The 26,935-nt window shown below is 36.0% G+C and overlaps 1 protein-coding gene across 1 annotated transcript in view; it reads left to right on the top strand.

The window, feature by feature from the left end:
- LOC145662927 (suppressor of lurcher protein 1-like) overlaps positions 1 to 26,935 on the top strand; it is a 2,696,516-nt gene that overhangs the window by 505,588 nt on the left and 2,163,993 nt on the right. The window contains exon 2 of the mRNA XM_081728947.1: positions 20,630 to 20,704. Coding sequence (XP_081585073.1) covers positions 20,681 to 20,704 — 24 coding nt within the window. The 5' untranslated portion in view covers positions 20,630 to 20,680. The remainder of the gene's footprint in view (positions 1 to 20,629; positions 20,705 to 26,935) is intronic.

Genomic DNA, 26,935 nt, shown 5'->3' with positions numbered 1-26,935 from the left:
TGATTAAAAAACCCAATGATTTATATCCGTCATTTATTATTTTTAAAATGTGTGAATTAAAGCACAATTTATTGTCTAACCTTACACCCAGATCATTTACTTCTTTAACTCTTTGAATAGCTTCTTTGTTCAGCGTATACTCAAAATGGAGTGGATTATGTTTTCTAGAAAAAGTTATAACTAAGCACTTCTTCACATTAAAATGTAGTTTATTTAAAATGCTCCACCTATAACACTCATCCAAATCCTCCTGCAATTGCAAAGCATCATTGTGGGTCTTTATTTCCTTATACAATTTCATATCGTCCGCAAACATTAAACAATTAGAATGTTTTATTACTGCCGGCAGGTCATTAATAAACAACAAAAAGAGCAGAGGTCCAAGGTTCGATCCTTGAGGTATGCCAGAATTAACTTCGTACAATTGGGAACTGACTTGATTAAATATCACAAATTGTTTACGGCCTTTTAAGTACGATGAAATTAATATTAAAAGGTTATCTGATAGACCAAAAGCTGATAACTTTTTAAGCAATATGTCATGATCTAATTTATCAAAGGCTTTAGCGAAATCTGTATAGATGGCATCTACATTATTCTTGCTATCAAGTGAATCAGAGAGATATTGAGTAAAATTAATGAAGTTAGTTACTGTAGATCTCCTGGAATAAAATCCATGCTGGTATATAGATAAATAAGATTTCACATGATTATATATTTTAGCATAAAGAATCTGTTCAAATATTTTAGACGGAGTAGAAATTAATGATATCGGTCTATAGTTTTCAACTTCAGATGGATTACCTTTTTTGTGAATTGGGCGGATTTTACTAATCTTCCAAGTTTCAGGGAAAAGTTGTGTTCTTAATATAAGATTATAAATATAACACAATGGTTTCATCAATACTTCGCCACAGCCTTTGAATATATAAACTGGTATTAAATCAGGTCCCGAGGATTTTGATGGTTTCAACTTTCTAATTGCTTTTACATAATCCTCTTCAGTAACAAAATTTATATTCAAGCATTGGGATACCTTCAAGTTAACCGAATCGGTTATATTATAATTAGCAGGATCTTGAGAATATACACTTTTAAAGTATTCAGCAAAACCATTGGAAATACAATTGTTGGTATCTAGAGATTGTTTTCGATAGGTCATATTACTAGTTGCTAATTTATTTTCTTTTTTGTTGTTGATAAAGTTCCAAAAGGTTTTCGGATTTGTATTTATCATATTTTCAGTTTGAAAAATATACGATTTATGTGCCTTATCCATAATACTTTTTAATTTTCTACGCAATTCCTTAAATTTGTTTAGATTATAATCTGAATGCAGTTTTCGTTTTCTATAATATTCTTTCTCTTTTAAAATATTAATTATTTCTGTAGTGAACCAGCATGGATATGAATGTTTCTTATGTAACGTCCTCTTTGGAACATATGTATCAATAATATTGTTGAAAATATTATAGAAACAATCTAGAGCATTATTAACATCCTTATTTATAATTAGTCTATTCCAATTTTCCCTCTGTAGTCCCTTGTATAAGTTATAAAAGTCTGCTTTCGCATAATTGTATACAGTGATCGGACTACAGTTGATTTTCTTAACCTGCTCCTTGATATAAAATTGACAAGTAAAAGAAGGATGATGTTTATCTTCTTTTACAAAAGGACACATATTATGACTTACTGCAATACCACTCTTCACATTAGATAACACTAAATCCAAAGTTTTGCTATAATCGTTTTTTATAGAGTTATATGATTGTAAATTATATAAAGACAAAAAATTTGCTAATGAGATACAAACTGAACTACCCTGCATAAAGTTATAAGAAGAATCTGTAACTGACGGAATATTGAAATCACCAACGATAATCATTTCATGATATTGAATATTTTCTATGCTCTCAACCTTGCTAAAAAAATCATGATATTTATCAATTTTAGAATTGGGTGGAAAATATACCGATATTAAGTAGTAAAGTTTGCCACCCATTACCAATTTGAGACAAACCACTTCCATATCTTCAATATTCATTATCAAACTTTCAACATGTATTTCATTTGATACTGCAACAATAACACCCCCTCCATTATTATTTTAAAAGCTATCTCGTGTCCAAAACATTTGTTACGTCTTCTTTTGGATGTCACAAAGCGCGTCTCGTCTCTTTCTCGAGACATGTCTTATCTCGTGCGCATTCGTTAACACTTGGGAAGGATTATCTTTCTACTCAAAGCATTGTTTTTATAATGGTTGCATATGTATGATAATTGCCGTCAACATAAATTACAGTTCTTTCAGTTGAATTAATTGTTTATTATTATTATTGAAATTAAAATTAAATGGAATATCTAGTTTAACGTTGCACGATTATGCACCTACGCTAAGGGAGAATGATGATGAATGAAATGATGAAATGAAGAAAGTGGGAGGAAAATGGAAAATTCCAAGAAAACCCATACCCATGCACATGGTATTTGTCTACCTCAAATTTCACTTGGCGCGAAGTGGAGTCGAGCCACGGACCCCAGGAATGCTCTATTATTATTATTATTATTATTATTATTATTATTATTATTATTATTATTATTATTATTATTAATATAATAATAATAATAATAATAATAATAATAATAATAATAATAATAATAATAATAATAATAGTAACAATTGAAGTGAGCTTAACGAGTTTCAACCGTCCGACTCAACCAATGTTTGGGTGCCTGTTCGTTCGTCTACTCCATGACAACTTTTCATAAAAGACATTTCCTTTTAATGAAACTAGTAAGTGCCTTCTAGCTTTGAGAAGTAACTATGCTTGGAATTTGAAATCTGCAAAATATAAAAGGTAAAATTAACCAAATGGTCCAAGTTTACACTAATGTATACAAAACAATTTTGCAATATCAATTAAGTGAATCTTGTCCCATAAAGAAGCCGAAACCCCTACACCAAAGAGCCCTCCGAGATTTGATAATTGTCCACAAGGACTGAAATTGTCATTTGAAGCCAAGACTTTAATATGAAGCCAATAATTTCTTTAAAATAGACGAAAAATTCGAAAGTTATAAGCATTTTCATATTTTTGCCTTTTTCCATAATGGAGCCGTAGCACACTATACTGATGAGCCCCCCCGACTCCAGGATTTGATCATTCTCCATCGGACTGAAATTGCCATTTGGAACCAACACTTTAATACGAAGCCCAACAATTCTTTAAAATAGACGAAAAATTCGAACGTTAGAAACAATTTAATATTTTTGCCTTTTCTCATAAGGGGCCCGTATTAGCCTACACTGAAGAGCCCCACGAGATTTGACCCTTGACCACTGGGACTGAAATTTTCATTTGAAACCAAAACTTTAATATGAAGCCAAAAATTAAACTTTTACATCAATTTAAACTGACTGGGTTCCAGTTCACCCCACTATTATGTTTAGTTTAGTAAAGTGGTAATTTGTGACAGCTTCACATCATCAAAAGAATCTTTCACTACCCTCCCTCCCAGAAGTTTGTGCTGGATCCGCCACTGGATTCAATAGACATTTTTCCTATTCTTTTTATCACCTTGTTGGGGCTCCCTCGTACAAATAAGGAAGCGGTAATATTACAATCAAGGGGCGCTATATATTAGGTATTTCTTTAGTTACCTACCCCTAACCGCACAGGGCCATCTTTGGTAGAATAAAAAAATGCTACGTGATATTCCAATCATGAAAGGGGAGAGGATGCTGTAAATATATTTCTTATTCATTTTGTCTACCCTGCTTATGAGAAATTACTTTCTGTTGGAAGGGTACTGAAATGAGAGGGGCAAAATAAAACGCCGTACCCCCTCCTACATGGTTGTTCAAATAATTACTAAAGAAAGCACTTTAGACTAAGATATCTAAGATTTAAACTAAGAAACTAAGATATCCTTACATTATGTAAGGATGGCATATTCAGGATTATTATTATTATTATTATTATTATTATTATTATTATTATTATTATTATTATTATTATTATTATTATTATTATTATTATTATATGAATGTTTTTGGAGCACCGAAATTTTGTGAGACGAACAATGGAATGTAGAGGTTTAAGATGGGTGGTCATAGGGAGGAAAAATCAGATTTTTTTTTCTGTCTGACTCTCTAACGTGAAGATTATGTGCTGATGGCAAGAAGTATCATCATTCTACAATAGGTAGCTTTTACGTAGAATATCAATTACTTGAGTTTTCCTCCTTCGAGCTACATATCTCATGTGGTAAATTCAAAACAATTTCAATTTAATACAAATACATTGTAAAACTTTTCCGTAATTAAACATCTAGGGAAAATTAAACATTTAATAGGGAAATCTGTTATCAAAATATCCAAACAAGTAGATAGAAGACTATCTAGTGAGAAATATTGTGAAACTTTATAAAATTTTCCAAATTAGGATTAACATTTACTGGGAAACAACGCGCCAGCGAGCATTACGTATAGTGAGCAGTGAGCACAGGGGAAATAATTACTAACCTTTTTGCAAACAAAATTAGGGATGGTAATGCAAGTGCGACAACGACATTTTTTCTTTTTTTGGTATCGTCATGAATTTTACACATATGTTACAATTTGATTCTTTCCCACATAAAAAAAATAAGATAACCATAATAATAAAAATGACAACGTCACTTCCATCTGGATTCGAACCCGCTACCTTCGGCATACAGACTAGTTGCTGTAACCAACTGAGCTATTTGTTTCCTTACGTGAACTGAACCTGTTCTACGGTAAAGACGATTTTTCATTACGGTCGCGCTACCAATTCGTCCTTTTCCATAGACGATTTCCACTTTTTGCTCTATCTTTACGTTAATACGTGGCATATATTCATATATTTGGAGTTTGCAGATAATGCACGAAATAAGACATATCAGAAATATTTCGTTAAAAGTTTCGTTTGTAGATTTTATCCACATTTCTCTCACAAGTAACACTTCACATCGTTGCTGCCGGTCTGACGCTAAACTATACATTTTCGGAAAGCACTAGTCCTAAATAGGATAACTACACAGTGCGACGGTCAGACGTTGCCGCGTTCAGGACTTATGGAGCGTCAAACATTAACATGGGGTTTATGAGAGTTACAGGAAACGAAGAAGAACACAAGGTTTGTGACGTTTGAATCGACGTTGTCTGATTGAGCACTTGTTTGCGTAAGTTAAAGGGTACAATCAATGTGCAAATCGTCGAACAGAGCATGAGAGATGCAAAGAGTGCGCTCACAGTGTGCACACTTGACGAACGGTAGTTCGCCGCACGTGAAGCACACGTCACCTTCGTCGAGGGAGTCAAAGCAGTACTCGTGCGGAGAGATCCACATTCCCGGCTCCTCGTCCAGATAGCCAGCCTTGTGGAAAGCGTACCGGATCAGGTTCTTGAATCGGGGTGCGCTGAACTGGTAGAGTGAAAACGACTGTAGTGCCAGGAATCGATCGCGATGCCAGATATCCATGACACTGTCCATGGCCAGTGTGTCGGTCACAAAGCGTACAAAGGACTTGTACTGACGGAAGAAATGCACATCTAAAGGCTGAATCTTTCCAGTGCAACCACCAGGAATCAGTCTCTTGTGCAACGCAACGTCGGCAGGCTTCAGTGCGTTCGATAGATTGTCGTCCTTGTTCAGAGTCCACGAGTCCAATAGCAAAACGATCTTCTTCCGATCATCAGGCATGCTTGGCCAGAACACTTGCTCGTAGAAGTCCTTAAGGTCGTCCCTGTTCATGTTGGACGTTTTGCCAGCAAATGATTTGATGTTCGGTGGATCTGCAGGCTTGTTTCCCGGAAACTTTCCACTTGGTTCCGACACCAGTACATACATCGGCCGCAGAATCTCTCCGGCCATGGTGATCACGGGCATGATCATGTAGCTGTGGGTTGTTGCGCTCATGGATCCCACAACCGCTCGCACGACTGTTGTTCCTTTGGTACGGAGAGTGCGAGTACTCTGCAACAACTTCTTGAAGCTACTCTGATCTGCATTGGCAACCTGCGTTGGTGGGATGCTTTCGCTTGCAATGAGCTCGCGAGTCGCTAATACGAAAGCATCAGCCTGCTGCTGCAAGTCCAACTCTTTCAGTTGCCAGGTCCTGCCGACCCTGTGGGTGATTGCACGGTCCACGATGTTGTTGCGCTTCTTGAATCTGTACACCCACGACGGTGATGCCTTGAACTTGAGACTCTTGTTAGGGTCCAGTTCATTAGCTGTTTGCCTAGCCCAAATTCGCAACGTTCGATCGTGAATGATAGCAGTCTGCTGTTTCTCCGCGAACATGCCCCGAACTGCCTCATTGATCTCTGCCATCAGCGTCTTCTTGTCATCTTTGCCTTGTGTTGCCCCAAAGTGACGTAGCACGCCAATGTTCCGAATATACCTGAACTGATTCTGCAGAGTCGAGTGGGTAGCACGACCGGTCTTTGTGTTCCAAGGCCTACCTGTTTTTGGATTTACCGTCCAGTAGGCATAGGCTTTTGCCTTGTACTCGCGCCACTGCTCTGGTGTCATTTTGGAGTCTTCTGGAGGCTGATCCTGGAACTTCGGCTTCTTCACAGGAGAGGGCAGGTATTCTGACGCTGATGAGCCAGATGCGGAAGACGTATGAGACTGCTGCGATGACGAAGGCATCTCTGCATCCTCCTGCTCTTGGTCTTCCTCGTCTCCAAAATCCATGTCTCCGTCCCCCTGGTCACCATCACTGTCACCGAAGCCGAGCGTACGAATCTCTTCAACGACTTCCATCCCGCTGGTCAAAAGAGACTTGATGTGTGCCACCATCCTTTGCTCTTCCAAATTTGGATTGCGCTCATTTGTCCCGATCTCGGCCACCAGAGCCCAAACGACCACTTTCGGATCCATCTTACAACGCATACCTAAAAAACACAAAAACAACACAAATGTTAGCACAGAGTACAAATGCAAGACGAATTAGCATGAAATAATACGACTGCTACAACACAAATGTTAGCACAGAGTTCAAATGCAAGACGAATTAGCATGAAATAATACGACTGCTATGGTTACTCTCATAAACCCCATGTTAATGTTTGACGCTCCATAAGTCCTGAACGCGGCAACGTCTGACCGTCGCACTGTGTAGTTATCCTATTTAGGACTAGTGCTTTCCGAAAATGTATAGTTTAGCGTCAGACCGGCAGCAACGATGTGAAGTGTTACTTGTCAGTGACATAGATGTCGCTGCTTCGTGTTGAACTGCAGAATTCCCTCGCGTTCTTGAAAATTTCCCACTTTAGCAGAGTTGGTAATTCTCGAGATTTCTGTCGATTTAATGTTTTTTGCTTCTAATTTATTTATTTTAAGCTAATATCTAACACAAATATTAAAAACGGGTTTGTTATTAACCTGTCCTGCTGGGGAAACCTTCCGAAATTTCGAGCATATAAAGAAAACAGAGATATTTTCAAAAAATTTCAAAATAAAGAGACGCGTCATTTATTTTGCTCATGGTAGTACATAGTCTATGATTTCTTCGAGGCTATAATCATTTCAATAACACTACGTCGAAATATTCCAACACTGATTATATATTGTACAAAGAAAAGAGCATACTGCGAATGAGAAAGCAATTATTTGTCTGGAATTTATTTTGTAATGAAGGGCAGTAAAACACTTGTAATTTTTGTGGAAACAACTATTTGATATAAATTTTTACTTGCTAGCGGTAATTTTATTTTATATAGAAATGACTAGTAAGTTGTACCTAACGGTGCTAGTTATTTTTAATAAGTGAAAAAATATCTCGTACTTCTATCATTGAGAATTTTACTTTTAAAGGAGCAAAGTGACTAGTGCCACCTATCCATCACTGAGATTTTTATTTTGAAACAAAGCAGATGGTTTACTTCTTTCTATTTATTACTGACAATTTTAATTTTAGAAAATTCAATATTTGGTTCCTTATCGGTAATAATCTTTCTGCCGGGAAATAAACTATTTATAATATTCTACTCATCACAAGGAATTCAGTGTACTTCTAAACTAAATTTTATCTTCTGTTTAGAACTGATTAGCAGAAATGCTCATTCTGCGCATTCCAGTAGAATAAGATTTATGGAGAACAGTTGAAATACATATACAGTATATATATATATATATATATATATATATATATATATATATATATATATATATATATATATATATATATATATATATATATATATATATATATATATATATAATGAGAAGCTAGCAGTGAAAATAGCAACAGTTTCGAAAAATGTATGCAATCATGTTTCCATTTAGACCTTAAATGAAAGCGGAGTTTTGCAAAAGCAATAGTTTAAGTTGATTTTCAGAATGTTGAAGGAAAAGTATTCATTAAACAAAAAAGTATAACATTTCTCAAATAGGAAAAAAAGACAGAAGCCAGGAAGAGATAACATTCTTTCCTACATATCACTTGTGACTCTCTTTAAAAGTCATCCCTCCGTTCTATGCACCAACATGTCAAGAGTAAAAAAAAAAAATGTCATGTCATTTTGAATACAGTAAAAGCTCCTTATTCGCGCTTCCTTCATTCGCGTTTTCACTATTCGCGGATTAAAAAAATGCGACCCAATTCCTATATTCGCGGCTAAAGATTTCTTTATTCGCGGATCTAATCACTACTTACATACATAATAATAAAAAGGATTCCAATAGGTATCCAACCCAATATCTTTTGTAAACGCCGTCAAATGGACTAATAAAATGTAAAATAGACCTTATTACAAGTTTGCCTAAAGTATGTTGTTAAATGATATCGCCGCTGTATTGGTTCGGACTTTGACATAAGCCGCCTTCGCCGCGATCGGTGTTTTTAAGACTGTAAACAAACAGAATCACAGCAACCTTATTACTCAATGAATAAAGTATATTTTTAAATGCCGCCACATTATAAGACATTCCGTCCTTTGGTAAGAGACGCTTTGTGTGTTTTATTGTTTCGTCTTTCCATTCATTACAAAAACTGTGATCGAGTAACACGTCTATACCGATGTCTTCCTAATTTATACAGTAATGTCAACTAACAAAATGAGAAACGAGTTTCGACACGAAAAAAATCTGTGTTACCGCTCAAAGTGAAAATAGAAATGCTTGACCGTTTACGCCTTGGAGAGTCCTTTGCATCCATATCACGCTCATTCAATGTCAACGAATTAACTGTACGATCGATAAAAAAAATCCGAAGATAAAATAAGGTCTTCTGTAGCTTCAACTTCACTGTCAGCGAAAATTGTTCGTGATCCAGCAATAGAAAAAATGGAAGAGGCGTTGTCATTATGGATCGAAGACCGCAACCAAAAAAGGGTGTCCCTGAGTGGTCCAATGGTCCGGGAGAAGGCAAAGCGTCTTTACGCTCATTTTAAAGAACCTGATGTTAGTTGTAGTGGTGAATGTACAGATGGAGGATTTCAAGCATCGGAAGGTTGGTTCAATAAATTTAAGGTGAGACAATCATTGCATAACATTAAAATCGTTGGAGAAGCTGCATCTGCAGACACTGCTGCAGCAGAACGATATCCAGAAAAATTTGCAAACTTAGTAGCTGATGGAGAATACAAACCTGAGCAAGTATTTAATGCAGACGAAACTGTACTGTTTTGGAAGAGAATGCCAAACAAAACATTTATTTCTAAAAGCGAAAAGTCTGCTCCTGGATTTAAGGCAGCAAAGGATAGAGTTACACTGCTGCCATGTTCTAATGCACCTGGAGATTGTGTCATTAAACCACTGATGCTTTACAGATCGTTAAATCCTCGGGCTTTAAAAAATCAAGACAAGGACGACCTGCTAATGTTTTGGCGTGCTAATAAGAAAGCGTGGGTTACAAGCGCTATTTTTTGTGACTGGTTCCGGAATTGTTTTGTTTCTGAAGTTGAAACTTATAAAAAAACTTAGAATTTAGACTTTGAAGCAGTTTTAGTTTTGGACAATGCACCAGCTCATCCCCGCGAACTTGAAACTATGCATCCAAATATAGAAGTGACATTTTTACCTCCCAACACGACGGCTTTCCTTCAACCTATGGACCAAGGAATAATCCAGGCCTTTACACTCTAATACATTAGACAAACCTTCAAAATCGTATTGGAAAATATGGAATGTAATCCTGATATGAATGTTATGGAATGCTGGAAGAAATTTGACATAGCAAAATGCATCGTAAACATAAAAGAACCATTGAAGAACTGAAGCCACACACATTGAAATCATGCTGGAAAAAACTGTGGCCTGCTCCGACTGCGGAAAATGACGAAGAATGTGTGCAAATTCAAAATTTGACTGCAAACATAGCCGGAATTGCGAATGGAATAGGACGAAATGGGTTCAAACAGATAGAATCAAGTGACATTCAGGAATTGCTTGAATTGCAAGATGAAGATTTGACTGAAACCAACTTGGAGGAATTGTTAAATTTACAGCCCATTGAAGAAGAGGCTTCAACAAGCACTGGAAACGTGACATTTAATTTGAAAAATCTTAGTGAGGGTTTAAGAATGGCAAATGAGCTTTATGATTTCTTTATTAAAATTGATCCGTCTATGGAACGAAGTCTTATTTTTAAGAGGCAAATTGCTAATGCCACTGCTGAATACACTGTTCAACAAATTTTGATCGAAAGTATGTAAATTCTTTGAAATTGCGACTTTTACATTCATTTAAGCATAATATGAAAGGAAATGATAATAGAAGAATTTTCTTAGCTCAGGTTGTGAAAAAATGCCCTTGTACAACAGTAGCTGTATATATACAAATGTATTAATATTTATAGAACATTTAAGCAAAATCCTTGTAAAAACCTACATTTCACTTTTTTCTATCTATTTCACTGTGATGTGATAAGCTGGGGAGTTAAGAAGTACCCTAACCTATAGCTTTCTATACCCTTGTACTTCCTTTTTCAAAATTGCGCAAATACCAGTTTCACAGCGATACAGAAAATAAAGTAACCGTGATCAAGTTAAACATGAACAATTCCGTAATAAAAATCAGTATTGACATCAAAACATGAAAAATATGTACAAATACCTTTTTGTGCAAGAACTACACTGCAATGTAGACAAAAGTTTCATGTGTCCCTTGTACAGGATTATGTTTATTTTATTTTGAGCGTCTTCGCTTGGCTTGCCTATTGTAGGTTACATCTGGAGCATCCCTTGCAATAGTCCAACAGTAGTCGGCCAATATGTTAGAACTCCACTTTCCCTCATATCTCTTCTCCATGGCTGCAATATCTTGATGGAGGTTCGTCACTTACTGCTCCACAATCTTCGGGAAAGAAGTCTAGATGTGAATGAAGAAAGTGGAGTTTCAGAGACATATTGCAACCAAGATTTTCGTAGCACAATAACAACTTTGCTACCAGTTGTTTGTAATTTGTTGCTCGGTGTCTTCCCAAGAACTGTGAACAAACTCTCTTCAAGCTTTCCCACGCAGCTTTCTGCTCACCTTGGAGAATTTCGTCGAACTTGTGATCTTTGAATAGTTGCCTAATCTGTGGCCCTATGAATACACCCTCTTTAACTTTAGCATCACTTAATCGAGGGAATTGACCTCTTAGGTACTTAAAGGTCTCATCCTCTTTGTTCATGCTCTTAACAAAACTTTTCATAAGACCTAATTTAATATGTAGAGGGGGAAGCAAAATTCGGTTACGATCTACCAGTGGTTCATGCTGCACATTTTTCACTCCCGGCTGAAGAGTTTCTCTGGTACTCCAATCACTTTTGCGGTAATGAGATCCACGATCTCTACTGTCCCATTCACATATAAAGCAACAATACTTTGTATACCCTAACTGAATACCTAGCAACAGTGCTATTACTTTAAGGTCACCACAAATGAGCCACTGAAAATCGTAATATTTAATGGCTTGAAGTAAACGTTTCAAATTTTCATAAGATTCCTTCATATGAACTGCGTAACCTACAGGAATTGAAGGAAGTTTATTTTCAATATGTAAAAGCACTGCCTTTAAACTCACCTTGGACGAATCTATAAAGAGCCTCCACTCCGTAGGTTCGTAATTAATTTTAAGTGCCCTCATGAGACCATTTACATCTGTACATGCCACAAGTGTGTCTTCCATAGTAAAAATGAAGTGAACATCTTCTCCCTATTCCGATACACTGAAATATTTACTTTTTCCTGCAATAAATTCCATTGCTTTAAGCGTGACGCTAAAATTTCGGCTTTGCTTTTCGAGAGGTCCAAGTCTCTGATTAGATCACTTAGTTCCTCTTGAGTAAGTCTATGTGGTTCACATGGAGGTTCTTCTACAACAAACGTAGGCTCCTTCAAAGTACTTGATTCAGGAGCTTCAACTTCTTGATCATCATCAGAAAAAAGATCGTATTCTCTAGGTGGGTCAGGAACAGGTAGTAATTCTCCATGTGGAACAGGGCGCATTGCAGAAGGAATGTTAGGATAGATCAAGGCCCTCTTCTTCTTCGTGGAAATTCCCTTCTTGACGGAAGGAACCATACAAAAATAACAGTCTCTAATGTGGTCGCTTGGCTCCCTCCAAATCATGGGCACTGCAAAAGGCATTGAGCGCCCCTTCCCATTAATCCAATTTCTTACATTGCTGGCACAAGTGTTACACACAATGTGGGGTGCCCAAGATTTATCTTGGTCTCCAATTTTACAACCAAAGTAATATTGATAAGCTTTTCTTATTAGTGGTGTTATAGTCTGCTTTTGTGAGGAAAATGTCACTTCCCCACACACGTAGCAGAAGCTATCCGCACTGTTTACACAATTTTGCGGCATTTTTGTTTATTGAAATCCTCAAAATGTCACTTGAAATAGTTCCGACAACTATTTAAAAATATACATTCGAAATACCAGTATTTTTGCGTACTTGTAGTTGTATTTTTATGTTATGCACTACACAACCGTCACACCCAAAACGCTGATAACTGCACTAAACCTGTCTTTTCTAACAATAGCAGAACACTACTGAGATAAGGAACACAATGAAACCAAGCGTTCATATAGTTTCTCCAGTGTTGCCGGATCAGTGTAACATTTTACCCCAAACGAAGCGAATATATTTATTTTTAAAGCGTTATTATTAGACATGCCTGTAAAACGAAAAGTAGAGCTAATATTCGAAAATAACTTTCAAATTCGTGGTCAGCACCACAAAATCAATAAGAATTAGCTGATTTTGTTCAATTTACATTTTCGTTGTTGAACAGTGATATCAGTCTGAATTGAAGGAGCTTCTAAAAACTGCCAAGCAAGAAAAAATTACAAAATTCTTCAAACCATTGCCTAAGCCTGAAGATAATAACTAATCAATATGGTCAAAAACTTTAATTACAGTAAATTGATTTTTTTATATACGTATTTTTTTTATTTTGTCACCTAGGAAGGTATCCCCTATAATCCCATATAAATTACCATTCCGCATTCACGGTTTCTGTATTCGCGGCATATTTATGGAACATATACCTCGCGTATAAGGAGCTTTTACTGTAGTTGTATTTGAAAAATCGTAGGTTCGATTTCCAAGATCAGATACTGAGCATTTCTAGGGCAATTTCTCATTCACACCACATATGCTTAAAGGCATTTAAAGAAATTCAAATTTAAGTCAAGAGTACCGGTAATTACTGGTGAACCCCCGCGTCAGGAAATCCTGGATCCGGCCCAGTAGATATATATATACAAACTGTTTCTAGTTTTTGGGATACTTGTTGATGCAAGTTTGATTTCACTGCACTTACACAAATTTTTCAACAATTTAGGGCCGCGGTGGCTCAATGGTAAAGCATCTACCTCTGGTGTGTGAGGTCCCTGCTTCGATCCCAAGCTCGAGCAAGTAAACTTTCTGGTGGACAAACATCGTGATCATCGGTTTTCTCGGATTTCTTCCGTTTCTCCCCTATTTTCTTCATTTCATCAGATCATTTATCTTCATCATCACTATCTCTCTTCGCCTCGAAGTATAATTGTGGGATATCAAATTTTAAAAAATAAGACCGAATGAAATCCTTTCCTCACACCCTAAACCGATGAATTCATCAAAATGATGCAAATACTTGGACAAAATCTTTATTAGTACAAAATTAGAAATTAGAATAGGTTGTGTTTTAGAAATCATTTACTTTCTCTCCTTTATAAGCGAAATTTTCGAACACGTATAAATCGTGTTCACTTGCTTATGATGAGAAGTTTATATGCGAGATTCACTTCCCTAAATTGAGGATCTTACAAGACACTCATTTTTGGCAAAATTTAAACCTCTGTCCCTCCTTGGATCTCAAAAGGTAACGATGGAAACCTTCTTGAACTAACAAGGAAATTGTCCCCAACCTGACAAGTCTGAATTGGACGAAATTTCGTATAGATAGTAATTTGACGTCAGTGAATAACGTGGGAATAGTCATTCGATTCGCTTTTGCGTACTTTACGAGATATACATGGTGATGCAAAACTGATTGCAACATTAGACAGCTATGTAATCCGAGTCCAAATTGCACGAAATTTCGTATAGGTCCTAATTTGAGGTCAGTGGAAAACGTGGGAATAGTCATTCAATTCGCTTTTGAGTATATTGCGAGATACAGGGTGATGCAACGCAAAATCAACATAAGACAACTATGTAATCCGAGTCCGAATTGGGCGAAATTTCGTATAGGTACCATTTGAGATTGGTGAATAACGTGAGAATAGTCATTCGATTCGCTTTTGAATACAATGCTAGGTATACAGGTGATACAAAAGTAAAATAACGTAGAAGCATTCTGTAATTTACCGGTATAGAACGATGAAAGCCAACACGTGGATACCAAAATGAATAAGCATAATCTCATGGCGATAATGAGGAACGCAGTGGCGTCGCAGGAAAATCTCCCGTTGAGTAAAGGGATTTCTACATGAAAATGAAAGGAGAAACAGTGTTCGATGTTGAGATCCTGGAAAGAAGTACGAGTCTTTGAGGACAAATGTCCCTGAAATCGCATCGTTTACCAATTGCAGTAGCACCTTGGAAGGTCAACATTAGAACGGAAACTGAGTTCCAACGACTGCAAACAGTAATAGACAAAGTTTGGCAAAAGAAACAGCCCATTTCACATGTTCGATTGCGGCACGCCGCGCCTTGCTTGTCAATGTCGCTTGCTGTGAATGTCAGAATGTAATTCTGCATACTCGATTCAAATATAACAAGTCTCTCTCTTACCCACGAACAACACATTCATACGACAGTCTAATGCAAGTACATTCGAAAGTACGCAAAAGCGAATCGAATGACTATTCCCACGTTATTCACCGACCTTAAATAAGTATCTATACCCAATTTCGTCCAATTTGGACTCAGATTACATAGTTTTTATGTTACATTCTTTTTTGTATCGTCCTGTATATCTCGTAAAGTACGCAAAAGCGAATCAAATGACTATTCAAATGTTATTCACCGACCTCAAATTAGTATTTATACGAAATTTAGTTCAATTCGGACTTGTCTGGTTCGGACCATTTTCTTGTAAGTGCTATGTTAACCCTTAAAGTCACAGACCCTCTAAAAGTTTGATGAAAATTTTTTCACTGACATACTACGCTAATTAGAGTCTACTAAGCTGGAAATAATGAAAATTTTGCTCATTGTTGTTGATGTTCTATTTTTAGAATTTGTGTCCATATGGCAACATTGTAACTTATAGGTCATATGTATGAATACATTCAGATATATGGAAACTTAGGTAAGATTGTTTATTTTATGACGTTTATTGGCACTATTAGTTGTGATTGATACAAACAATTTAGAAAATACATTTCTATATGCATTGTTGCAGAAACCTAATATACAATACTAGTATTATATCACCAAATTTCTTATACCAAGGTATACTTACATTATATTTTTAAATTACAGGAAATTAGTTTACATCCATTCAATCATTCGTACACTAGTCTTACATGGAGAAGGATAAAATGATAAAATAATCTTTTTTTTTTTTTTTTTTGTCATTTTGTGAAACACAACACAAGATCACACTTCGTACATTTCATTCTACTCATTCCTTTAGGGCATAATCTGCAACGTTCTTTAGCTCAGTATGATGGCCAATCTCCTATCTGATCATCATTTGGTCTTGGAACCACTAGAGCTCGAGCTCTTATCTTTCGAGTAGGCTGTGTGTCATTATCTTGTGATGGTCTACCACACTTTGATCTTCCTGCAATACATAAAACTTATGATCTGTTTTCGGAATTCTTTGAGAGTCATTTCTTTGGTGTCCAAACCCGGGTTATTGTTCTTTCTATACAACTGCCATGCATTAGAGGAGGACAAGTCAAGGAGGTATGAAAATATGAGGAAGTACCACCGTTTAGAGTTTGACGGGGTCTTATGTTGTTCCACAATCATATCTGACACACATACACCACCTCTATGGCTATTGTATTCTTTGACGATAGCTGGTCAAGGCACATCCATTTTTTTTTTTTTACTGCCACACATTTGGTGCTTGTCACAGGTTCTACATCGCAGGATGTTCCTGCTATTGTTACGCACTTAGCATCCCCATAGCAGAACACGCCGCGATCTGTGATGTGCTCGCAGAAAATCTCCCGCACCTGTGCAGAATAATTGCCATTTAACGCTGTAATAAAAATAAGATAGTATCGTCTTCATTTATTTTGGAATTCCTACAGAAAGGTTTTGACTTACAAAACCTCATCCCAGAAAGTCAAAGAAAGTTCTGCTATCGGGTATAGCATAATAGCTATAAATTCTTTCATCTCGTTTAAAGTGCAGTTGATCGAAGAGTCTGCTAAACAGAATATAGGTGTGACTGGCGCACTATGTTATGTATAAGATCATCCGAAGAAAACAATTGAAAATGTGGAATTGGAGATTTTACTTGTATATATATATATATATATATATACAGGGGCGGATCCAGGATATGATCAAGAGAGGGGCTAAACCATATTTTGCCGTTTTATCCAGTGTAAAGCAAGATTGAAGCCTATTTTATCCAGTGTATACCTGAGCGTCAAGGGGGGGGCTATAGCCCCTATAGCCCTCCCCTTGGATCCGCCACTGTATATATATATATATATATATATATATATATATATATATATATATATATATATATATGGTGAACTTTATGGTGGACAAACACCGTTCGCGTGGGTTTTCTCGGGGTTCTCCCGTTTCATCCCACTTCCTTCATTACACCATTTCATTCATTAATCGTCATCACCGTCTACTTTAGCCTAACCGGCATAACCGTGGGACGTAAAACTCAAAGATTTCATTTCATTTTTTTGTCTTTCCTAGATCACATCAATCGGTATCTCCTATTTCACAATGTGACCATATGGAAACACTCATATTCAAATCGCTATCAACAATCTATTAATCATTACTGATATGTTATAAGTGTTGCTTCTTGACTCTTGTTGTCATTGTGACCACTCCACTCAAAAAGTTAATCAATTTATAGTAAATAATAATAATAATTAATAAATTATATTACCTCTTTTGTAATCTACCCTTCGAACTGCTAAAAGCTACATTTCAGCCACTGTAGAAGCTACAAATTTCTGACGTACGGTGGAAGCGCTTGACAATTGGGTGAAAAGGTTGTAAACAAGTGTCTACAACGCGACATAACGGGCATGTAACATCAGAACTATATATTTAGTTTCTAAGAAACCAATGTTGCCATATGGTAACAAAAAATACTTTAAGGGTTAAACAAGCAGCGATGTCAGAGCGCACACGTTAGGCTGACCCTTTATTAACCAGAGAACAGACTAGTCGAGCCGAGGTTCAGTATTGTGAAGAATGCATCACAGCTTTGTACCGCGTATTCAGATGCTAGACAAAGGCAGTTCGGAATTTACGACAAGGAGCGGCAAAACATTAGATTCGGTCCTGGACAGAGGGCTCCTCAACTTTATGATTGAAGTACATAGTCAAGGAATCAGATCTATTCCTTCACATTCTTTTCTTCCTTCCTTTGCCTCAGCTGGACCGAGCTTTCTTTGGTCAGTATGCGGTCTCTCCACAGTGGAACCAAAGACTCGAATTTCTCGCAAAAAATATCTTTGAGGTTAGTTACTTTTTAATATGGTACTGAAAACACGTACACGCTTTGGTAAATGTCGTTTTTAACATTTCGAACATGATTCTGAAAATGTAAAATAATTTACTCTTTTATGATTGAAGAGGGTAGAGGATAAAAGTGTTATGTTACATTTTTCGAAACTTTGAATTCTGTCAGTTCATGCATATGTTATTCATGCTACATAACACATCATTTAGTGAGTCCTCGTCCCAGTGAAGAGATTTGAAAACGATGAATGAGATATGTTAACGGACAAATTCGTGAAAGTCGATTTTCCCGAAACGTACAATTTGTTACATACCACGTTTATCCTCTAACCACTTTACTTGTAAAAAATACTTGAACACTTTTCAAACTGAAGTTTTAGATTCGGAACCTCTCTTCGTTTCATTGATCCCGTCTTAACTCAATCGATTTCTGGTGACAATAACATCTCGATTACCTCTCTTTCAAATGTTGAAGCTTGTTTCTTCGAGGTGTTTCGCAAGCTTGAAATAATCAAGTTTGGTGGCATAAGTAATGTCTTTTCTGTCACTTGCCCTATTAGAATAAGAGCATTATCAATTATAACCAAACCATGGAAAAGTACCTTGTATACAGTTGGGGCATAGGCTACCAAGGGTACTTCTCCACAAAGAGATTTGCTGTGTCCAGAGCATAAGTGCGTATCGTTCCTAAATCTATTTCGTGACCACTTTAGCACAATATTATATCTTCAGGTTAGATCGACATCAATGACACAAACGTTTATGGCCATTCTTTGATTTGCACAGAAACGTGTGTAAGTATTGCTAAAATTGGTGCTTCCAAATCCTGGCTTTCATTTGTCGAGTAGGAAGCCTATTTCCTGCTTGAATTTATCGCGAATACCTTTCTTCCTTTCGGACATTTTTTTAACTACCACTAACTTGTCACTTCTTCAGATCTAGTTTGTAGCTAAAGTGTAGACGTCATTCGAAAAGTCTGAAGCACAGATAATACAAATTCCAATAATCCTGGGTGACATTTTGATACATGTAAACTCAGGAGCAAATATTTAATCACGCTTGACTCTAGCCATAGGAACTAAATACACCTTACTGATTGGTTGCAGTTTGCGATTGTCCAAACCTTCTGGTGTATGTATTGTGAATTATAGTAAGAGAAGAAATTTGTCACTTTGCTGAAATTAAAGAAGAAAATTGAAGAAGCAGCTGAGGTTAAATTTATTTCTTGGGGGTCAAGGTGTAACAAAACGAACCCTGCGGGGCTTCTAACCCGTTCCTACTACTCCTCCTACTTTGGCCGTGTTTGAACCCACGCCAAAAGCGATTATTATTGCTAGGACGCTCGGTTACGAGGACCGACAGCAGCAGACGTTTGATTTTTGCTATATGTATGCTACGTGGAAAGAAACTGATAACTTCAACCAATCAGAACCGCGTATTTAGCTCCTATGGCTAGGGTGTAGAGTGATTAAAAAATATGCTCCTGGGTTTACATGCATTAAAATGCCACATTAATCTTGCCTCTACGGCATTTTATAAAACAAAGCATACATATTTAAGAAAAAGACTCGATCATGCATGAAAATTACTGTTGCACTATACAAGTAAGTACATTTATTACGAACACACTAAAACACAATGGACATTTCTTTTCTGACCGAAAGTTTTCATTTAATTATTCCATTGTGTAAAAAATCCTCCATGAAATTAATGTTATGAGTACATGAATTTTCTATCAGCATTGACATGACTACCATCTCATGTGATTATTTGTACTAGAAACATGGCTCATAAGATTATATTCATTTAAATGTTAGAAAATGCATAAGTTCCGCAAATAAACTTTGCTTTACGTTTTTCTATTAAATCATGTAGAGCCCCTATTTCTAATTACTGTTTTGCTATTCCTTCGGACCAGGGTTAAAAGTGGACCTGAAAAGGTAGGGAGACGCATGCCGTCACGCTGTTCCCCTTGCCTATCTGTTCATTGTAATTTTTTTAGGAAGTGGGGGGACGTCATAGATATTTTTGTGAAGTGAGGTAATGGCGTCGACCAGCATTCCCCCTCACTTTTACCCGTTCTTCGGGCATATTCACAATTGTTAAAACTCTTCGTTCATGAGATTGTAAATGGTGACTTCATTTTTGCGTTTTTTAATACGGTGTACTGAGTATATGTACGTAACACGGAATGATACATACAAGCATTTATATTGTTGACGCAAGACGCAACTATGTGTTTTATGCGTGCAACTATAAAAAGAGCTAAATAATATGTTTATGAGTGTATGAATTTTCTGTCAGCAGTTTCCTCATATAATTTTGGTAATATACAAGGTAATTTTAGTATGGTTTATGAACAAGAAATATGTTTCCATTGGCCATGCCATGTTAAACTATATTTTTATAGTTGTAATGACTTGACTTGCTTTTAAAGTACCGGTATAGCAATTTTTCATTCTGATGTCCTTTCCTCTTTTCTTCATTTCAGATTTTGAAGTGGAGGATCATGGGATTTAAATCTGTGCGATGACGTCATATTATGAGCATTAATAATGTGATGGAGGTAATATGATATTATGATTGAATTTCTTATTTGCACTTTAAATATTACCATAGATGATATGAATAAGTAGAGCTTTTGAAATCAATGACATTTTGATAATTTAAAAAAGTTAATTTTGTTTCTGCTTTTATTCTACGTACTGCGTAATGCATATAGAGTTTCTAAAGTATTACACATTATAATAAATAACGCTTACTATAATATTTTAGGAAATATAATCGTATCTGCTGTAAGAGTAAATGGAACTGTGTTAATTAACATAACGAAGTGAATTATGGAAAAATTAAAAACAACTCCATGTAGTTTTATGCGTTTACTACGCTTAACAAGAAGTTTCTACGTATGTAAAAATAAATCTACAGTGAAGTATACATCAATTTAAATGAAATTTTATGCAGAATGTAAATTAAGTTACAAAAGTTACCTATATCTGCAACAATGGGTGATACTTCACCAAATATGGCCTAGGAAACACAAACCAAACTTTGCAAATGTTAATTTCGTGATCGACCAGGTCTAACTTACTATGAAGTCTGAGTCCGACAATTTAATCAACCCCTCAATCGTGGAGTACCATTCTTTTGTTCATTCCTTTTTCGCAGGTATTCAGGATTACGCAGATGGAGTGTTGTATATATATATATATGTGTGTGTGTGTGTGTGTGAATTCAAGGTGAATGTTTCCATCTTTGTTGTTCATGATTTTACTCTTTGAAAAACAGTGAAAATATAAGAATTTAGTACGTCAAACAACTAGGATTCATTAATGCAATTGATTTCTAATATAAGTAAATACTTATTTAATCATGGCGTTTAAAATATGTGTAGCTGGTTGACTTAAGTGGAAGCAAACACTTTTACAGGTAAAGAAAATAACTTATAGGTTCATGCCTCTACTTGAAGAGGATCTTTCTATTCGTGTGGGAAGCAGCAAACATATCCATAACTTGTTAAAGATCTAACGATTTAGCAATTTTCTTCTCAATATAAAGTAACACTAAGTTTTTCAACCTATCATAAGTCATTGAATTGCGTAAACAAGTCTTTAATCTTTTCAAAGAAGAGAATGATCTTTCACATGTAGCACTAGAAACTGATATAATCACAGAGATGATACATAGCTCGTTGGTTTTTAGGAATGCGTTTTTGTAGACACAAAGAAGATTAACGAAATTCGTTAAGGAATCAGCTTTGGTTTTCTTCTCGTCTTCATACAACTTAATTGTTAGAGCAACCCACATTATGCTTTATTTCTTGTTTAATTAAGCTTTTTTCTTTCAAATTATGCTTTATTGTTAATTTCAATGATTATTTTACATTAATCGTGTATAATGTATAATATTTATTATACATTAAATATTCTAAATATCTTGATCTATTTATTGATTTTTTTTGCAACTAGTTTCTCTCATATTTAATGAACTTTCTACTTCATTCATTGTAAAGAGATGTGCTTTGCTCGAATAAATTTTTTCTATCATTTGTGTGCGCCTTGCAGGTACATATATACAGAAAGGGAAAGTAAAAGATGCCACCAAAAAGTACAGAAAGTGCTTAAGTTCAAAAAGTAAACATAACAATATAGTATGGAGTTTCTTGCATACTATTCATTGTTGGCGGAAAATTTTTTCTTTTACTTTTTTCTTTTCTCCACATCAAAGGATTACACCGAAAAGTTCACAGAAATGAAAATAAGCTTTTCATTGTTGCATTGTTATGTTCTCAATAATTTTGCATTGTAAATATTGGGTTTTAAAAATATTAACACAGTATGTTAAACTTTCAGTTAAAGAGAATTTTCCAAGAATTGTGCTATATATTTTAAATTATGCTTTATGCTTTATTTTCTAAAATGATGCTTTTAAAACTAGTTTCTTCTGGACTCTTAGACAATCACAATCGTGTTCAAGGTACTAACCATATGTGTAAATTGCTGTTATGCTTTATATGCTTTTTATGCTTTTGGGTTGTTCTATTAATTGTGTTTGGGAGGATTTTGAGTTCTCACTTTAATGTTTGCAGATGACTCCATAATGCTGGGTTATATGCTCGACAATGTTGTAATTTAAAAAAGTTTTTACTTTTTGGATGTAGAGTGGTGATTGATCTGATGATTTTGCAACATGATACAAAGCGGTTTTCCATATCAGAGATTGTCTATCAATAGTAGGGAGAAAAATGTCTCTTGATAGATATATTATCTTTATAAAGTTCGTTTTCTGCATCCAATGAAGGAAAAGATTCATCCAAAATGAATTTGTGATATTTCGATGGCAGATGTTTAGTTCGTTTCCACAAGGAACCCCTATATTCTATTTGTTTCCGGCTCTGGAATTCGAGACCATTTTCTTTGCACATCTCCAAACATTCTTGATAAATTTGTTCGAATATTGTTCGTTGAGAGTCATATTTACCAGACCTAATCTTGGACAGCGTTTGAACTAGTGTATCTACAAGGATCAAACCTTCTGATATGTCTGCATCTACTTGAGATAAGGCGAAACTCAAAGTTATAGCATGGCACCAGTAATCTTAATTTTAGCAGCCCGAAAACATTCCCTCGTGTACAGATCACACTAATTTTTCGGATGGAATGATGGAGGTAAATAAATATCAGAAATTCCAGATTTGCTTCAGTACCACAAGATAATATAATGTGTTGCAGACAGATTTTATGAAAAAAAAGGAATAAATGGATATGATAATTTGTAAAAAAAGTGATAGTGCTTAAGTGAATTATAAGAAAAAAGCCTTGAAAAGTAATCAAGAGGAACCATTAATATGTTTTTCCTTTGTTATAATAACTTGTCCTAAGGGACAACGGTGATAGAAACTAATGAGACTTTATAATTGCCAAAAAAAAAAAAAAAAAATCATAAAGCACTTAATTTGAAATTAAAGATTGATAACATTTGGTAATATAATGGGGATTCAGGCTGGCACAGGGAGAGAGTGAAAATGGAGGCAACAGAGGCTTTTTCTTTAAGCCATGTGCAAAGAGATTAACCTTGGACTTCGGGTGAGAGGTTACCATATACTCATGTAAGTTTCAGTTGCTACCACTTGCAAAAGTTAGCTAAGAAAGACAGTCTCAGCATAGTTTTAGTTTCCTAGCGTAATTAGTTTTTGTGACAAGTAACTCGTATATGTAAATAGCATCGTTAATATCATCTTGTATGTTAGAATTGTCTTTGTGTAAATAAAATTGTAATTAAGCATTTCGACGTAAAACAGGTTCTTTTACTGAAGTTCTAAAAGAAAAGATTAGAACTTACCTCTTATGCACAGATACGATAGCGTGGGATACTGTCGGTCAGTAAATAATATAATCTGAAGTCATCTACCATACGTAACTAAATATAATTGATTAATCATTTTTATTAATCAATAAATAGTTGTTTGGTAGATTAATAATAATAATAATAATAATAATAATAATAATAATAATAATAATAATAATAATAATAATAATAATAATAATACCAAATCATTTAATGGATGCTATGCATTTGTTCCATGTCGCCATAATTAATGGAAATCAATTACTTAGTGTACGAAGACTTTTCGTCCAACACAAGTGTAATGTTTTACTGCAGTGCATGTTATTTGTAAGTATGCATATCATATTTTAGTATGACTTTCAACATTGAAGCGAATGAGAATGCCGACTGATTTTCTATTTTTCTGGTTGTTTGTCAAAAACAAAGGAGATAACTAGATAATGGACAGAGGTTAAAATGAATGTCCAGGTGGCGAGGTCAATTCAAGTATCCCACAGATTTCCGTGAATTAGATCTTCCCGTACTACAAACTAAAACGAGTGGAGCTATTTTATTCGGAACGCAATGGAATTCTGCAGTTCGTAACTTTGTTGTCGAGAGATGTTTTGGAAGTCGTTTCACTTGTAGCCACTGGCAACTCACCGTTTGTCGACCTATAATAGCATCATCTGTGTGGGGGGCCACTAGGGCTAAGAATTTGAGCAAGGGGGCCTGGCCCCATTGGCCCTTCCTTGGCTCCGCCACTGATGGTGTCCATGGTTCAATCCCAGCTAGTACTAAGTGGGCTTTGTGGTGGAAAAACGCTGTGTAGTGGGTTTTCTCGGGGTTCTCCTGTTTCATCCCACTTTCTTCATTCCACCATTTCATTCATTTCTCATGGTCACCATATCCCTTAGCCTCGGTGCAGAATCGAGGGACCTTAAACTGAATATTTCATTTTATTTCACCAAGCCCAAGGATACCGATACAAGAACAAGATAAAGATTGAATATGCAAGACGAAGTGCATAGTAATCTTGCTCTTGACCTTGTTTTGGTGATCACCAAGTACGATGAGCGTATTTTCCTGCTTTCCGTATAGTATGAAAGACCAAAATCAAAATCACACTTGGTCTTCATTTGTACCGATGAGGCCAGCATTCTTGGCTCTTGTATAGCATGAAGGATAACCAAGACTACGAAATGCAGGACCAAGACTTGACTGCAAGACAAAGGATAAGACGCAGTATTGATGACCAAGACCCAGGGAGCGAATTGTTTGAATTTCATTTGTTGGGCTGAAAGTGATGAAATAAAATTAGTACTTTATAATTAATTATCATACTGTATTTTTAAATTTTAAATTACAAAATTCATATTATGTATCTTCTTACGTGCAACTATATATACTGTAAAATACGTTTTAATTACCGAGAAAGAAAAATCAAAGTGGCACGGGTCCCGGAATCATAGGAACCTGTTTTGGAATGAAAGTTGAAGGGTTGGAAAAAATCACAATTGTTCTCCCGTTTCCTCAACCCTTATCATTGTAGTTAAACGATTTCCTTTTGTCTCCGCCAAGATACTCTTGCTACTGCCTTCCGAGAAGACCCCCTGCCGTCCGAGCAGGAGAGAACACTGCCCTTGAATAAAAATTTCGTCACATAAAACTAAAGCAAGAAAAAAAATTCTCCCACGTCGGATACTGGTATCAGTTATAAAAAGAAATAACCAAACCTCAAAAGTGCCAAATATACATTAAGATGCATATACAAATCCCCCGCTTGATCTAACTAGTGGGTAACGTGTAAGACTTCGGTACACGTGGTCCGGGTTTAATTCCCAATGTGAGTACATTTTGGCGTTCACTCAGTGTCGTGACCTATAGTGCTCTCAAACGGGTCGGGTTGATTCGACCCGACTCGGATCGGGTAAGTTCGGGTCGGGTGAGTCGGGTCAGCTCGGGTCGAGTCAATCGGGTCAGCTCGGGTCGGGTTATCGGGTCGGGTAATCAGATCGGATCACGGTTCGGGTCAGTCGGGTCGGGTCGGTCTTCAACCCGACCCGACCCGTTGAGAGCACTAGCAATGAGCCAAGGCTTCCAAGGATTGTATTAGTGAACAATGGCGAAATGCACTGTTCAGCGATGAGACAAAATAACATTTATGGAAACGATTCATGTGTCAGGGTGTATCGCATCTCTGGTGAAGCACCGAGTCTAAATTACGTGTACTGTCAAAAGCTTGAAGTACGCTACAAGTGTCATAGTTTGGGGATATTTTTCTTCCAGTGAAGTCTGTAAAATGGTAATGTTTGTGTTGACGTTTACTCCCCTTCAGACAACCCATAACTTCAAAATAAAATATGTGGCTATTTCTCTTCACAATTATATTATATCGTATAGCGACTGCCACCTTGGCGTTTTCGGGCTATGTGACTATTTCTTTTAAAACTACAAAAACACTACCATATTGCTTGAGGAGTGCTATGGTCCCTTGAATCCCTTTTGAGTACGGTCCTAACCCTTAACTGGAAGGATGATTTTTTGGAAGTATGTGTCTGATAGACTCGAAGAGTCCAAAACTTTGGTTCCCTTGGGAAAGTATTTCATATATTTATTCTTATCACCTAATAATATAAAATTGGTTTCAAAATACATACATAATGCAAGTGCTACGTTAGAAAAAAGAACCATTATTGAGAAAAACTTTTGTTTTTTCATTAAAATGACATTTTGTAATACACTTGTTTTTCTGTGAACAAAAGTTTTCTTGAAAGGGCAGTAAGTTTCAAAATTTGGTGCTTCTCTCAACCAAACATATCACGCATTCTTTCCTGGAACATTCGAGACACACTGGCTTTTCACAGTTGACGCACCTATGTGCTGTGTTTCTATTCTTCTGATAAGGACAAAGGCTACATTTTCTTTTGCGTTCCATTTTGTCAAATTCGCCAACTGTTGCTCATCTTCT

The sequence above is a fragment of the Thermobia domestica genome, chromosome 10 (genome assembly GCF_964235325.1).
Source record: "Thermobia domestica chromosome 10, izTheDome1.hap1.1, whole genome shotgun sequence".
In the NCBI taxonomy this organism is placed as follows: domain Eukaryota; kingdom Metazoa; phylum Arthropoda; class Insecta; order Zygentoma; family Lepismatidae; genus Thermobia; species Thermobia domestica.
The sequence above is the reverse complement of the archived record's forward strand: the minus strand, read 5'-3'. Positions and strand labels throughout refer to the sequence as shown.